Source organism: Phascolarctos cinereus, unplaced genomic scaffold, assembly GCF_003287225.1.
Source record: "Phascolarctos cinereus isolate Bilbo 61053 unplaced genomic scaffold, phaCin_HiC Scaffold_4;HRSCAF=312, whole genome shotgun sequence".
NCBI lineage: Eukaryota > Metazoa > Chordata > Mammalia > Diprotodontia > Phascolarctidae > Phascolarctos > Phascolarctos cinereus.
The window spans coordinates 242,432,802-242,446,644 of record NW_027555847.1 but is presented as its reverse complement, the minus strand read 5'-3'; the positions used below and the strand labels follow the sequence as shown (position 1 = coordinate 242,446,644).

The following is a 13,843-nucleotide window of genomic DNA, read 5'->3' as shown; positions in this document are numbered from 1 at the left end:
AAATTGTGATAAGGGCCATATGCTACAAATTTTAATGTTTATTAGATCATTTAACTTTCATGATTATTTACTTTTTTAGAACAGTTTGCAGAAATTTCCTTTTCTCTTTTTTCACTCTGATTTTTTTTCCTATTTAAGATGAAAAGACAGATTTGCTTTATATGATTTGGTAGTAACATACAAAAAAATTGCATTTTTTTATATGATCAGAGTGAGTTTGTAGCTCCTTCTTTTGTCCCATACCAGGTCCAAGAAACTGGAGACATTGTCCTTTCAAATGCATATGTGGATTTTGTACCAACATCTGATGATCTCTCAGCTAAGGTATCTTCTAAGGTATGGTAACACAGATATTAAAATCGCTACCTGACTCTTTAGTTGATGAATTTCAAATAGATTATGGACATTGAGAAGAGTGATTAAGTTAATAAGTATGGGAAGATATATTGAATGCATTAGTACTTGTTATTGCCATTACATTATAATTTGCTAGAATTTTAAAAATTTGAATTTAATCTGAATTAAAAATCAAGATAAATCAGTGATGAAATAATGGCAACCAATGTAAGTTTATTCAGATTGGGAAAGACACTGATTGATGGTTTAAGGGTTTAAATTCCATTATATATTAGTTATTTTGGAGAAGTTGGAAAATGACTAAATGTGTAAGAGAAAATTGTGATTTTTTTCTTAAGACAACTAATTGAATCTCTAGCCCTATGGAGAGACTTTCTTGTGAGTATTTTTAGAAAAGTACAATTGGAGGATAGAAACTTTGTAAACAGTATATGGTGTGGTAAAATTCCCTTGTTTTTAAGATAAACTGCTCATAGAAAAGGTCAGAGTATTTTTCCTCAGTGTACCTAGCACACTGAACACTAATTTTTACTTCTTTACTCTTCTTGCTGTTCTCCTTGTAAAGTCCTACCTACTCCTATGTAGTTATCCAAAAGCTACTCATTTCTCAAAGCCACTCTTTTTCATAAAGCCTTCTCAGATTACTCCCATGTTAAAACTAGCCTTCCTTTGAACTCCTATTATATTTGTTGTATGGGCCACTCAGTTTGGTGCTTAATTATGTTCTGTCTTATATTCACTAATTGTTTTATGTGTGCATATCTTGACTGATGTAAATGTAACTTTTTTGGGGGAATGTATTTTGTCTTATATTTCTTTTGTATACCATCAGATTCTAGGTTATAATATGGATGGTAGCATAGTCTTGGGCATATATCATATAGCCCATAAATAATTACTGATTTATTGATAATTTCAGAAAGTATGGTTGGTGTATATGGCTGTAATGTAGCACTTTTATAGATATTTTTTACAGTGTACCATGAGTTGTGCAGTTATTATTCCTTTTGAATCCTTTTTCATTCATGCTAAATTCCCTGCATCATTTGCTAGGATGGAGTGCTTCAGAGCACCCTTGTTTTTGAGGAAATAGGTCGTCGAATCAAAGATGTTGGAAAGGAACTGGTGAAGAAGGTGAATGCTGTATTTGAGTGGAACATCACTAAACATGGACAAACTGCAGCACAATGGAGTAAGTCAGTGATTTTGTTAATGTCCTAATGCAATTTTTCATAGTGGAGATGAGTCATATTTAAATTTTACTTCTTTGGAAGTGAGTTGTTTTCACATGAACTCTTACATTAGATCTGTGTTAATGCACACAAAATCCTATAATGAATGAGGAAGATATCTTACTTCAGTGTAAATATGTAGTCGTAGAAGTAGCTGTCCAGACTTCAGCTATAACACAGAGCCCACTTTTTGGTTGTGTATGTATGTCTTATACGAATCTCTGAAGTTAGAATATGTTCTTTCGCGTGCCATTTTTTAAGCCAAGTTTCTTGTTATCTTAAAGACAAACATGTCAGATCAAATGAATTAAATGAATATTATTAGCTTATAATTATGAATATTTTATTATATATTATACAGTAACAGATAATATAATGTATTACAACACATAATTATATCATACTATATATTATTACACATATATCAATAACATTAATATAATGTGATACATTAAATATTAAGTGTGATACTATAATTAACTTATATATAATAATAAAGCTTGTTATATAATATTAACTTAAAATTCATGTATCATTTTCTTGCCAAAGTATTAGTTATTTTGAGAAGAGGACCTTAGATATAGATTACCTTACTTTTGAATGTAAGGTTACAGTGATTTTGCTCCTTTTTATGCAAAACATCTGTTTGTATATTTTTGCAGCTATATTAACATGAAAAATAAGAAAGATACTTGAAGCTTGGAATAGAAAAAGCATGTGCAAATTATATAAGCCAGAAAACTATATTTGATAAAAGACCATGCTAACAAGTTGACAAGACTTTTAAGATAAACTAAATTGCTACTACATGAGAGTAACCTCATTAGTTGTAATATGGAATCCCAAAAAGGATAACTGATACCAACATATGAGGAAACATATTTGGTGATACAACCAAAATCCCTAAGGTTCACTGCAGTTTTTCTTTTGTTGGTCATACTCTGTTGAAACATAGTATTTTCTATTCAGTTATTCATAGCCTAAGTTTGTTTTAGCATTTAATTTTTATGTAATTCTTAAGATAAAGAAAGATTGCTATACTTTGATTCAGGAGAGACCTGGGCTTGAAAAACTGCTTCTGATGCTAGCAGTATGACCATGATCCAGGCCACATAACTTCTTGTTTTTTGCCTTAATTTAAAGGAATAGGCATTGGCAAAGAGGAGGCAAAATTATCCCAATTTGTAGATGACATAATGGCTTTCTTAGTAAACCAGAAACTAATTGATCAAACAACAAACATTTATTAAGTACCTACTCTATGTGAGGAACTGAGGAAATAAATACAAAGAATGAAACAATCTGTACTCCCAAGGAGCTTATATTCTAATGGAGGAGATATAATACCTTAAATAATAAGACACAAAAAAAAATGTAGAAAAAAATTACCATTGCTGTATGACAGTAACAAAACCCAGAAAAAGTAATAGGAAATCTCATACAAAATGTCCATAAAATACACAGATATCTGGGAGTAAAATCTACAAATATGCTTTCAATATACAAATACAATTATAAAATAATTCTTAATGAAATATAGAATGCATTAAATACTTGGAGGCTATTGGTCGTGCCTTGGATATGCTGAAAGTATTATCTAAAATAATTTATATATTTGTTGTTGTACCAATCAAAGCACCAAGGGGTATGAATGTAGGATGTGTTATTGAGCTACACAAAATAATAACACAATTCATTTGGTGGAATAAGAAGTCTAGAATCTGAATGGAAATTATGAGAAAAAGAATTAAAGGGGAATACCACTTTTAGAGCTCAGAGTTCCAAATAGATACTTGACTTAAATAAAAAGATAACATGACTAAAAAGTAAAATTGGAGGAAATAATATAAATATATGATATGAATGTATATGAGGAAGCTAGGTTGTCTAGTAGATAGAGTACAAGGCCTAGAGAGTCAGGAAGATCTGAGTTCAAATCTGTCCTCAGACACTTACTAGCAGCGTGACCAAATCACTTAACTGCTGTTAGCCTTAGTTTCCTCATCTGTAAAATGGAGATAATAATAAAACAACGTGCCCAGTGACAACCACATTGTAAATGGAAAATGCAGTAAAATGAAACACTTAAAAACTGTGTAATTGTGAAGACCAAGAGTGGTCCTGGAGAAGAGCTGAGATATTGGATATTTGCATGAGTTGACCATCTATATGAACAGCTCTTTTTATGGGTCATAAATCTCTTTGAAAATTTCATATTTGGCTGCTTTTTGTGTTCATTTCATGTAATGTGTTACTGCCTATTTATGTCCTGCTTCATGTAACCATTGCCTCTTAGACAACCACTGTTTTTCTTATTCAAAGATTGCGACACTTCATTTGTAGCTGTGTAGCATCTCTGGAAGAATATTGGTATTAAAATGATAGGTTTAATTTTATTTAAGGGTCATTGAAAAAGATGTACAATTTCCCACAGGCAGTCCAGCTTGTCTCGTTCATTGTCTATCTGCTTTACTAAAAATATTTAGTAGAGGACCAGCAAGAGGTGCTCACCATTTAATCATATCTCATAATCTGGACAAAGAGGCATTCTTTATTTATTTGGGGTTTTTTCTCATGTGTGGTTAGGCTAAACTCTTTCGAATGATTATGAATCTCATTTAGTAGGCTCTGAACAGTATTTCAACAGTTCTTTGATCTTCCTGATGCCTCCAAAAGAACTGTTTTTTCCTTGGCATGCTTTTTTCCATCTTGGGTCGTTCTGAGATTTAATGCTTTTGACATTTGTTCTTTTATTCAAACTCAGTTACCTGCCCTTGCTTCCATATTTTCCATATTTCTGCCTTCCTCACTCTTAATCTTGAGAGCAACTGCTAATTATCCAAGTTAGCTAATTTAATTCAATTACCCGTATCCACTCTGATCCCAAATCAGGCACTCAGGTATTTCCTGAAATTTGGGATGAGTTATTATGATTTCAAAATGGCCAAGAGGTATTAATCTATACATTAGAGGGAGATGTGTAGGAGTTACTATGTAAAATTTTAAGTAGGCATTTGCAAATATACCTATTGGGTTTTTTTTTCCCCAGGGAGGGAATATTATTTTTCAGATTTTCAGATTAATATTATTATTTGGAGTGTCATTTGAATGGATCATCTTCAGATTCTCAAGAAAATCTGATCTGTGGTATTTCTCAGCATAAGCTAATCGAAGCAGCATATTAAAAGGTATTTTAGATGAGCAAGTCTTTTGTGTCTGAGTCAGTTGGGATTTTTTAAGTCACCTTCAACTATATATTCCTGACAGACATTTCTTTAATTAAAGAAAGTTAATAGAGAGAATACAAAATGCTTTATTCTGCAAAATTTGAATCAGATAAAATTTTCCAGATCTCATAATATTAAGATTTTTATGTCTTTATAAATTAATGATTGTATATTATATACATGTGTATGTATATATATGCATGTATGTACATACATATTTTTTCCCCTTAAAAATTATCTAAGGCAGCCTTTTCTCAATGGGCAAAAAGGTGTTGGAACTTAAGCTGTAGGCTGCAAGAACTTTGAAGAATTCGAGGAGAAGGGTATAGAAAGGCACAAGAAAGATAAAATGTGCTAAAGATAATTTTCTGAGTTTTTTTTTTCCCAAGAAAAAGCATTACAGAAATTTAGAAGGTGCCAAATTAAAATAGCCATGTATGCCAAGGAGTTGAATAACTAGCATATTTTTTCCTCATCTTTATGACAAAGTTTAATTTCAGACAATACTAGAAAATGAACTTTTATTAAAATTATCCTTCAGGAAACTGAGAGAAAATTTTGTTTTAGCTTGATAGGTTCTAATCTGTATTCTAGTTGACTTTTGAAAGTTTGCAGCCACAGAAATGGTATCATGTTGCCCATCTGAGTTAAGACTTTTGGGCTTTTGTTGTCATTATCTTTTCTGTAGGTCTCTCCTTTGCTTAGGCTCATAATCAGATTTAGCCCTAGGCTTTCTCCAACATATCTGCTGTTCCCCTATTGGTCTCACTGCCATTTCTTTTGTTAGGTTAAATTTCTTAGCTGTGTTTCCACTGCTTGTAGTTTCATGCTTCTTGATTTTCCTTTTCTCTGTGTCGTTGTGTAACAGTTACTGCAGATGACTGCATGGAAAATAGTTTGACCCATGTAGCTTATTGCTGTCCTGAATATTAATGTCCCCACTGGCATCTCTTGTAAATGGCCAAGACCTTCTTGTCATGGAAGAAATGATTGAAATGAAAGAATGCCCTTAAATTTTATTTTGGTACAAGCAGTCATTTTGTTTTGTTAGTTTACTAAACACAAGAAAACAAAATCAGTTATATTTGAAATCTCTGTTACATTATTTTAGATTTGCCCTTGTTAGTATATATGTTGATTAATAAAGCTTCTGGAATAGTGCGTGTTTTAACCTAGTTGGCTTAGATCCAGAGGAAGTTGAGGAAAGTTTTGAACTCCTTAGCAGTTAGTCTAATGGCTTCAAGGGAGAGAAGCAGAACTCCCAATATGTGTTTATTTATATTAATAATTATTGCCTTTAGAGTGGCTTCTTATTTCCTCAAGAATCAAATAGCCTTTAAAACCATTCACAACCTGGCCCCAATTTATTTTTCTGACTTCACTGTACATTTGCTAACCTTCTTTAACTCCTCAGCTCAGTCACACTGGCCTTCTCTCTGTTCAGAAACATATTGCACTCCATCTCCCATCCCTGATTATCCCTACATGCCTAGAATATACTCCCTCTTCATATCCATGTCATAGAATTCCTTCTTTTGTTTCAAGATGGAGCTCAGTCACCACCTTCTATGTGAAGGCTTTTGTAATACCCTCAACTGCTATCCACCTCCTTCCCCATCTCCCCCAACCATTTTGTTTTTGCTTTTTGGTGAGGCAATCCAGGATTAAGTGACTTGCCCAGGGTCACACAACTACCACTTCCTATTTGTAATAAGGGTTTGAGAACTGACTTACCAGTCATTTGGAAGTGATTTGAGACAGGATCTTTGGGTCAGAGTCATAATTGGGTCCTAGCCTGGCATTCTTAAAGAGATATACATAGTCTGGGAGAAAGAAATCGAGACGTGTTTAGGGACTCCAGTAACTGAGCAAGAACAAAAATGACAGCCTCTTCAGCCCCAACCAAAGACTTACCCATGGAGCTGAGCCAGAAAAAAGAAGATCAGGAAAACAGGAAAAAGGAAAAAGAAAAAGTGGGACAGAGATCTGTGTGGGTTATTGGCCCTTCAGGCATCAAGGAGCAGAAGGGTTAGGCTGAAGCCACCTGTTTTACATACCTCTGCAAAGGTGAAGGGAAGAGCCTAGAAAAGTTCTGTTCATTCCCAACTTCCCCTACTGATGCTTCTCCATTAACAGATACTATAACATAGTATCCTCACTTCCTTAGCCAAATGTTTCAGAATTTTGTAACCTGAATTTTGTCTCAATCAGAAAGAGGCCAGGGAATAGCTAGAAATAAACATAAATTTAAATTGAGGCAAAAAGCCAAACCTCTTCCTGAATGTTAGAAATTTAACCTACTGAAGGCTCTGAGCAATTATCATTCTCCCAACTTTTTATCTTATACAAATTCTACAAATTTGTATTATATAAATTCTACAAACACAGGAGGGAATCACCTGAAGGACCATTATGATGCCACTAAGCTAAAAATTGAGCTAATTATTTTAAAGGGTGTGACTAGTTAAATCTCCAGAGACAAGTAGAGAGCAGGGAGGAAAGGGAGGTGATGGTCACCTTCCCTCTACAGTGACATTTACATCCACCCACCAGTGTTATATTTATTTGTATTTCTTCTGTATGTACTTATACAGGTCCTTGTTGGTTCTGTTAAATGTAAGCTCGTTGTGACTAGGGATTATTTTATTTATTGTATTTGTATCTCCAGGACTTATCACAGTGCTTGGCTTGTAGTTGGAACTTAAATGCTTGTTTGACTATGTCAAATTCATGACTTTCACCAAGACTTTACCCTTCAATTCAACAAACATTAAGTGCCAGCTACTTGGAGGCACTTTATGAAGGCCTGAAGATATAGAGATGAAATGTGACATTCCCTGCTTCTAACAAGAATCTGCTGAAATTGATGGTATAAACAAAAGGAGAAAAAAATCCATAATGTGTGATAACGAATCTTACTTTCTATTCAGTATAAGTCTTGCTATTAAGATTCAATTGGGTACCAAAAAATTTAAAACATAACACATATTTAGTAAGTACTTAATGTGGGCAAGACATTGTTTTAGACTTAGGGAAGATAAAAAAAATCTTAGATGAGTATGGTCCCTTGCACTCACAAAATTTATAGTCTGGTAAAGGGAACAGCACACTACTGCCTGCAGGCCAAATCCTTGCTAGCCTACACTTTTAAATGAAGTTTTATTATATTTTAAAATGTAAGGACTGAGCTTATTGTGAAACTTAGCTGATGACCATTATAAAACAAGTGGTGGGCTAGGCTGTCCCCCAGGTCTAAATTGTATGTATAGTTAGTATATTTTGTAATATTCCTTCCTCCCAACTTCTCACCTGACTTGTAATTGCCCCATTTAATTTCACAGGGTACATTCTATATGGTCCTGTCTTAGAAATGTGCAGGTAGCCTGTGTGGTTTCATTTGCAGTTTTTACTAGGGCTCAACAATTCTTTTAGCATTTAGGAGGATTAGAAAATCTCCCTCTACCTGAACAAGAATTCCCTCTTTGACATGCCTCATCAGTATTTGTTTGAAGACTCCCAGGAAGGAGGAACCCACTGCACTCTCCAAGGGAGCCCAGCGAAGAAGCATTAGTTCAGTTGATTGTTTAGTATGTCATGTCACTGAACATAAGTTTTAAGTGGAGTGAAACATACTTTTTTTATTTAGCTTCTTTTACCTGACAAGTACACCGTAAATCATCACAGCTTTGTGTGTATGTGGTTTCCCCCCTTACTTCAGTAAGTAAATTCCCTGGTGATATATTTTCTGATGTGGTAAATGTCATCCAAGACAACATTAGAATGTGATCAGAAGAGATCTTCATCCAAAAACAGCATTGCAATTATAATGTAACTCTTTAGATAAGTAGAACAGGTTTTTAAATGACATTTAAAAAAGCATGGCAACATCCTATTTTGATTGACTTACTCTTCCTCCTTTTCTTTCAAAGGCATTAGAGAAGCTTAATTTTGTTCAATCTTTGTTTATTACCCTGTGTAAGAGAAAGGGAACAAAGGAAATTATTTGATAGTTTTTTGTGTGCCTCAGTTTATCTTTATTTCTCATGGAACCTGACCAAGATGAGAGGTCTGAGTTTTCTCAGACAAGATAAGGTTTTACAGAGACCAAGCGTGAGGCTAGTGAAGCGTTATCAACTACTGTGGATCACAAGTATCTTGTCTTCTCAGTGTAATGAGACTAGATGTGTCTCCAGAGAGCAAGACTCTAACTGTTCTCAGAGCATGTTTCTCTAACCACAGATATCTTGTCTTCAGAGTGTTATATAGTTGTACTGACTTTTTTTTCCCTCTCTCATTCTCTCCCCCCACCCCACTTCCTCTCCTCACCCCCACATATTCTCAGGATCTTCCAGGATTGGTCAGGCAAGGGGAGGGGGGAGGGAAAAGGAAAGAAGGGGGTGACAGGCAGGCCGACCCTGAGCTGCCCATGTCCCCTTCTCTTGATTTCAGGGAACAGAGACTCCTCCTCCTCCTTCTCCTCCTCCATGTCCTCCAGAGGCAGGGAGGACACTTCTTGATATTTCAAAAATAATAATAGCTAACTTTATATAGCTCTTTAAGGATTATAAAGCACTTTATGTATTTGATTATCTCATTTGATCCTCACAACTACCTGGTAAGGCAATAACAGGTGTTCTTATTATTCCCAATTTACAGATAAGGAAATTAAGGCTGAGTAAAGTTAAAGAAAAAGTAACAAGGGAAGGTAACATGCTTTTATTAAGAGCCTAGTGTGCCAGGCATTGTGCTGAGCACTATATCAACATTATCTCATTTGATCCTCACAATCCTGGGAAGGCGATGTTATTATCTTCACTTTTACAGATGAGGAAGTTGAGGAACAAAGAAGTTAAGGCCTTGCCCTGCGTCACACAGCTACAGAGCGACTATTTGAGCTTTAATATTCTTGACTCCAGGCTTATTATTCTATTTGTTGTGCTACCTTGCTTCCTAAATGACTTACCCAGTTATATAATATATACAGTTAATAAGTATACGAGGCAGTATTTTAACTTAGGTTTTCCTGGTTCCTAGTCCAGGACTGTTATCACTCAGCTGCCTAAGCAAATGTATGTCCTGTGATGCCGTATGTTTTTGAGAGTAACCAGTAAAAATACATGACAGTTTGTGTTTTATATGTACTTTGTCAGGGTGTCTGGTTTTGACAAATGTAACTTTGAAATTGCATTGAGCAGTTGCTGAATATACAAAGGGCCTGAAAAGAACCACCCCTAATTAAGATTTTGCATGCTTTTTAAAATATAAATTAAATTAAATACAATTAAAATATTAAAAGAATATTTTAGCCATGCAGTTGGGCTTCCAAAATTGTTGGATTGAATATACTCCTTTTTCTGAATACCTGAACAGGAAAAGGACACATAGGCATATGAATGTGCAATATTTAAAAGAAAATTACAATTTACTGGTTTTATGCTACAAAGTGACTGTTACTGTCCCTATTTACATTCCAAAGCAGTGGTCCCAGTACTGTTTTACCCTCTGAGTGAAGTTAGAACAAAATAACCATCAACTGAGAATTAGGCCCTAGAGCTATGAAGATTTTTTTTTATTACTATAGAGCTATTATATTTTTTCTCAATTCTGTACAGTAAAATCCCCATAGTCCCTGGGGTATTTTGTCACTGCTTTAAGTTTGGCTCCCAAACGTTTAATTTATAATCTGTAGCTGCAATGATTTTAGTGTATATTAAAATGACTTTTGCCGGGTTTTTTTTTTTTTGGTCTCTACATTCTGATCACAATACTTAGCCTCTCAGATCCCCATGAAAAATTCCGTGGGTTTACCAAAATGACATTTTGAACCATTCTGCATTGTTTCAGTGTAGCTACCTTATAATATAGCTTTATCACTAAAATCTATAATAAAGAAAGCTTTATTTTAATGTGTAATAAATAGTACTGTAAATTTAAGCAAGGACCTACTTTTTTTTAAGTTAATAGGTTTCAATTCTATTGACAGTGACTTATTTTGTTGCTTTCCTTTTAAATGGAAATTTTGCTTTCCTTCCAAATACTTACAATCATTTTCAGTAGAACGGAATTCTCCTGAAATCTATTTTGTTTTCATATTTCAAAGAGGAAAGACAGATAAATTGACTTCTTTCCCCCCTGTTTTCCTTCTCTAGCTGTTGACTTAAAAAATGGCTCTGGAGAATTATACCAAGGCCCTGCAAGAGGTTCTGCTGACACAGTCTTCACTCTTTCAGATGAAGACTTCATGGACGTTGTTATGGGCAAGCTTAACCCCCAAAAGGTAATGATCTCATGAGGTTGATTTATTCACCATCACTTCTTCTAGCTGTTATGCTAGATTTTTAGATTACATTCGAATTTCAAAATTAGTTTTTGGATTCTCATTTACAATATAAACTAAGAAGAAAAGTATTCTTGTCCTATAAACTTGAGCAGGATATAACAGTTTAAGCTTAAGTCTAAATTTATGGTTAAAACTCACTTGTCACCTGTATATCCCCAATAATCAAGAGACAATTAAAAAAAAAACTATAACTAGGTCAAAACATGTATAAGTATGTATTGCTATGTGTCAGGTGCCAAACAAAATTTGTTGTATAACAACGTAAGTATTTACTCTTTACAGCAATGACTGTAATTTATCTTCTACAATTAAATATTTATTAGTAAACAAATATACAAATGTATATTGATCATTACTGTTTTAAAAGAAATATTTTCTTTGGTATAGCAGTACTCTTAAAGAATAGGGGTGGCAGGAAAGTAATTTTATAAAGCATCTTTTTTCCAGGCAGTTTGGAAATGGTTTTTTTTGGTGTTGTTTTTGATTTAAATTTACAAGCATCTCCAGACTTGAGTAATTTGCAGAAAAGTGGGAGTAAAGAATTTTTCTGGAGGAGTTCAGATCACTATTTCAAAAGATCAATCAAGTAACATACAAAAAAGATTTATGAAACACCTACTATGTGCCAGGCGCTATGATAGATTCTGGGGATACTAATATCTAATGAAGCCACCTCTGTTCTCAAAGATGATTTATAATCAATAAGTGTTTCCATGGCCAACGAAAATACATAGGATTTTTCCTTTGGAAATTAGTTCATTTCTTATATTTCTAGGACAGAGAACTAAACTCCAGAAGATTTCCCTCTGCCACCACTTGTTTGCTGAGACCAGTGACCTAGAAGGATGTTACATTTTGCTTTTGAGATATTGTAGTTGATGCTGGTATCTGGATGTGTAATGTGCCAATCTTTTTTCATTTTATGTTGTTAAGATAATGAAATTTAGAATTTGACGAGACCTTAGAAATCACCTTGAATCTGTATGTTATTTTCTTAGTAGTTTAAAAACCATAATGAATAACTGCTCCCATTTTACAGATGAAGGAATTGGAAACTGGAGTAGTGACCACACCTTATACAAGGTCTCAGTGCAGCTTAAGTAGTAAGAGAACAGAACCTAGTGTCAGTAAAAATCTGGGTTTGAATCCCGCTTTCTGGCTATGTGGCATGGGAGCATGACAACATTTCTAAACTTCCTCATCTGGAACATGAGTATAATAATACATACCACAGGATCATTGTGAGAATAAAGTGATTTAGGAAAGCTGCTTTATATTATCAGAGGAAGGAGCAGGGTCTTCAGCACCACTACCCTGTAAGATGCTATTTTACTACATTTTTCCGTGGTACTTATGAGTTTATGAAAATGAGTAAATAACTTTAGTTAATCAGTAATGTTCTTTTGTCATTGCTATCAAGTTTTTAAATACCACTTTATTCAGTTCAGCTCTGACCATTTACAAAAGAATGTTGTAGGTAACAAATCAGAAATGACTTTAGACAGTAAACATTTTATCTTGTCCTGTCTGTGGAGGTATCTAGCTTTTAGGATGACTGTTAAGTACTGCTGTGACTTGATTCTCAACACTACAATGAGAATAGAGAAAACAATCTTACAAATTTCGCTTAAAAAGCAGGGTGTTGGTGGGACATCCCTTCCCATTTTGTTTTGCTTTGTATTTTCTGTGCCTGTGTACCCATGCATTTAACAGATGGCTTGGAAACATTTGTATCCATTCATTGATGAAAAAAATACTGCCAGATAGTTTCCTTTTTCCCCACATCTCTTTTGTCTCAGCACTAGTTCAGCGTTTTTCTGTTTAAATCATAGGCCTTGCAAAGTGACATGGACAAAATTGACATGCTTTCCTTTCTTCCTTTTCTTTCTTTCTGTATTTCAGGCCTTCTTTAGTGGCAAACTTCGGGTCAAAGGCAACATCATGCTGAGCCAGAAGCTAGAGCTGATTCTTAAAGACTATGCCAAGCTTTGAAGGGTCTATTAGTTTCTGGGGACCAGGAGAAGAACTGAGATTTCTTTCCACTGGTAAAGCCTTTGTGATTATGTGGCAGAAGTCTTCAGAATTAAGTTGGTGGGAAAACATTTAACAGTTTCATAACAGATAATGACTTTACTCAAGTTTTAATTTTTCACTGATTTGTCATTTGATTGTTGCAGTTGCTGGAAATGGATTTGAAGGTGCATTGCATAAATTGTATCCTTATGTTCTTAGGTCTGCTTTTCTTCATAACATTAACTTTTCACCTCAAAAGAATCTCTCTGGCTTAAGATAATGTTTATATTGAAAGAAAAATTAAATAATTTAAAAAAACCTTTCTTACATGGTTTGTGCATTGTTATTTTCTGTTCCCTGGTAACAGCATTTCACTTTCATTTGAAACTCAGTCTTTGTATACTTTCATAATCTATAACAAGACTTGTCTCAGAGATAAAATAAATAATCAGGTGCTTTGGGGAGATCTGCTCACTTAAAATTCTTCACTTTGTCAAACTAGCTGAAATTACACTGTTTTAGATAGAGGGTTTTTGTTTTTGTTGTTTAATAATCGTTTTTTAAAGTGAAGGCATGTTAGGTTATTTAGATTCTTTTGTTCTCTTAGGGATCATTTTTTCTGCCCAGGACTTGGGTCCTAAGGTGGTAATAAATTAGCTGTATATCAGTAATAA

At 34.2% G+C, this 13,843-nt stretch overlaps 1 protein-coding gene across 1 annotated transcript in view; it reads left to right on the top strand.

Moving 5' to 3' along the window:
• The window catches only part of HSD17B4 (hydroxysteroid 17-beta dehydrogenase 4), a 129,089-nt gene extending 115,593 nt beyond the window's left edge, over nucleotides 1-13,496 (top strand). The window contains exons 21-24 of the mRNA XM_020979018.2: nucleotides 247-336; nucleotides 1,411-1,549; nucleotides 10,966-11,093; nucleotides 13,059-13,496. Coding sequence (XP_020834677.1) covers nucleotides 247-336; nucleotides 1,411-1,549; nucleotides 10,966-11,093; nucleotides 13,059-13,148 — 447 coding nt within the window. The 3' untranslated portion in view covers nucleotides 13,149-13,496. The remainder of the gene's footprint in view (nucleotides 1-246; nucleotides 337-1,410; nucleotides 1,550-10,965; nucleotides 11,094-13,058) is intronic.
• The last annotated feature ends 347 nt before the right edge of the window (nucleotides 13,497-13,843 follow it).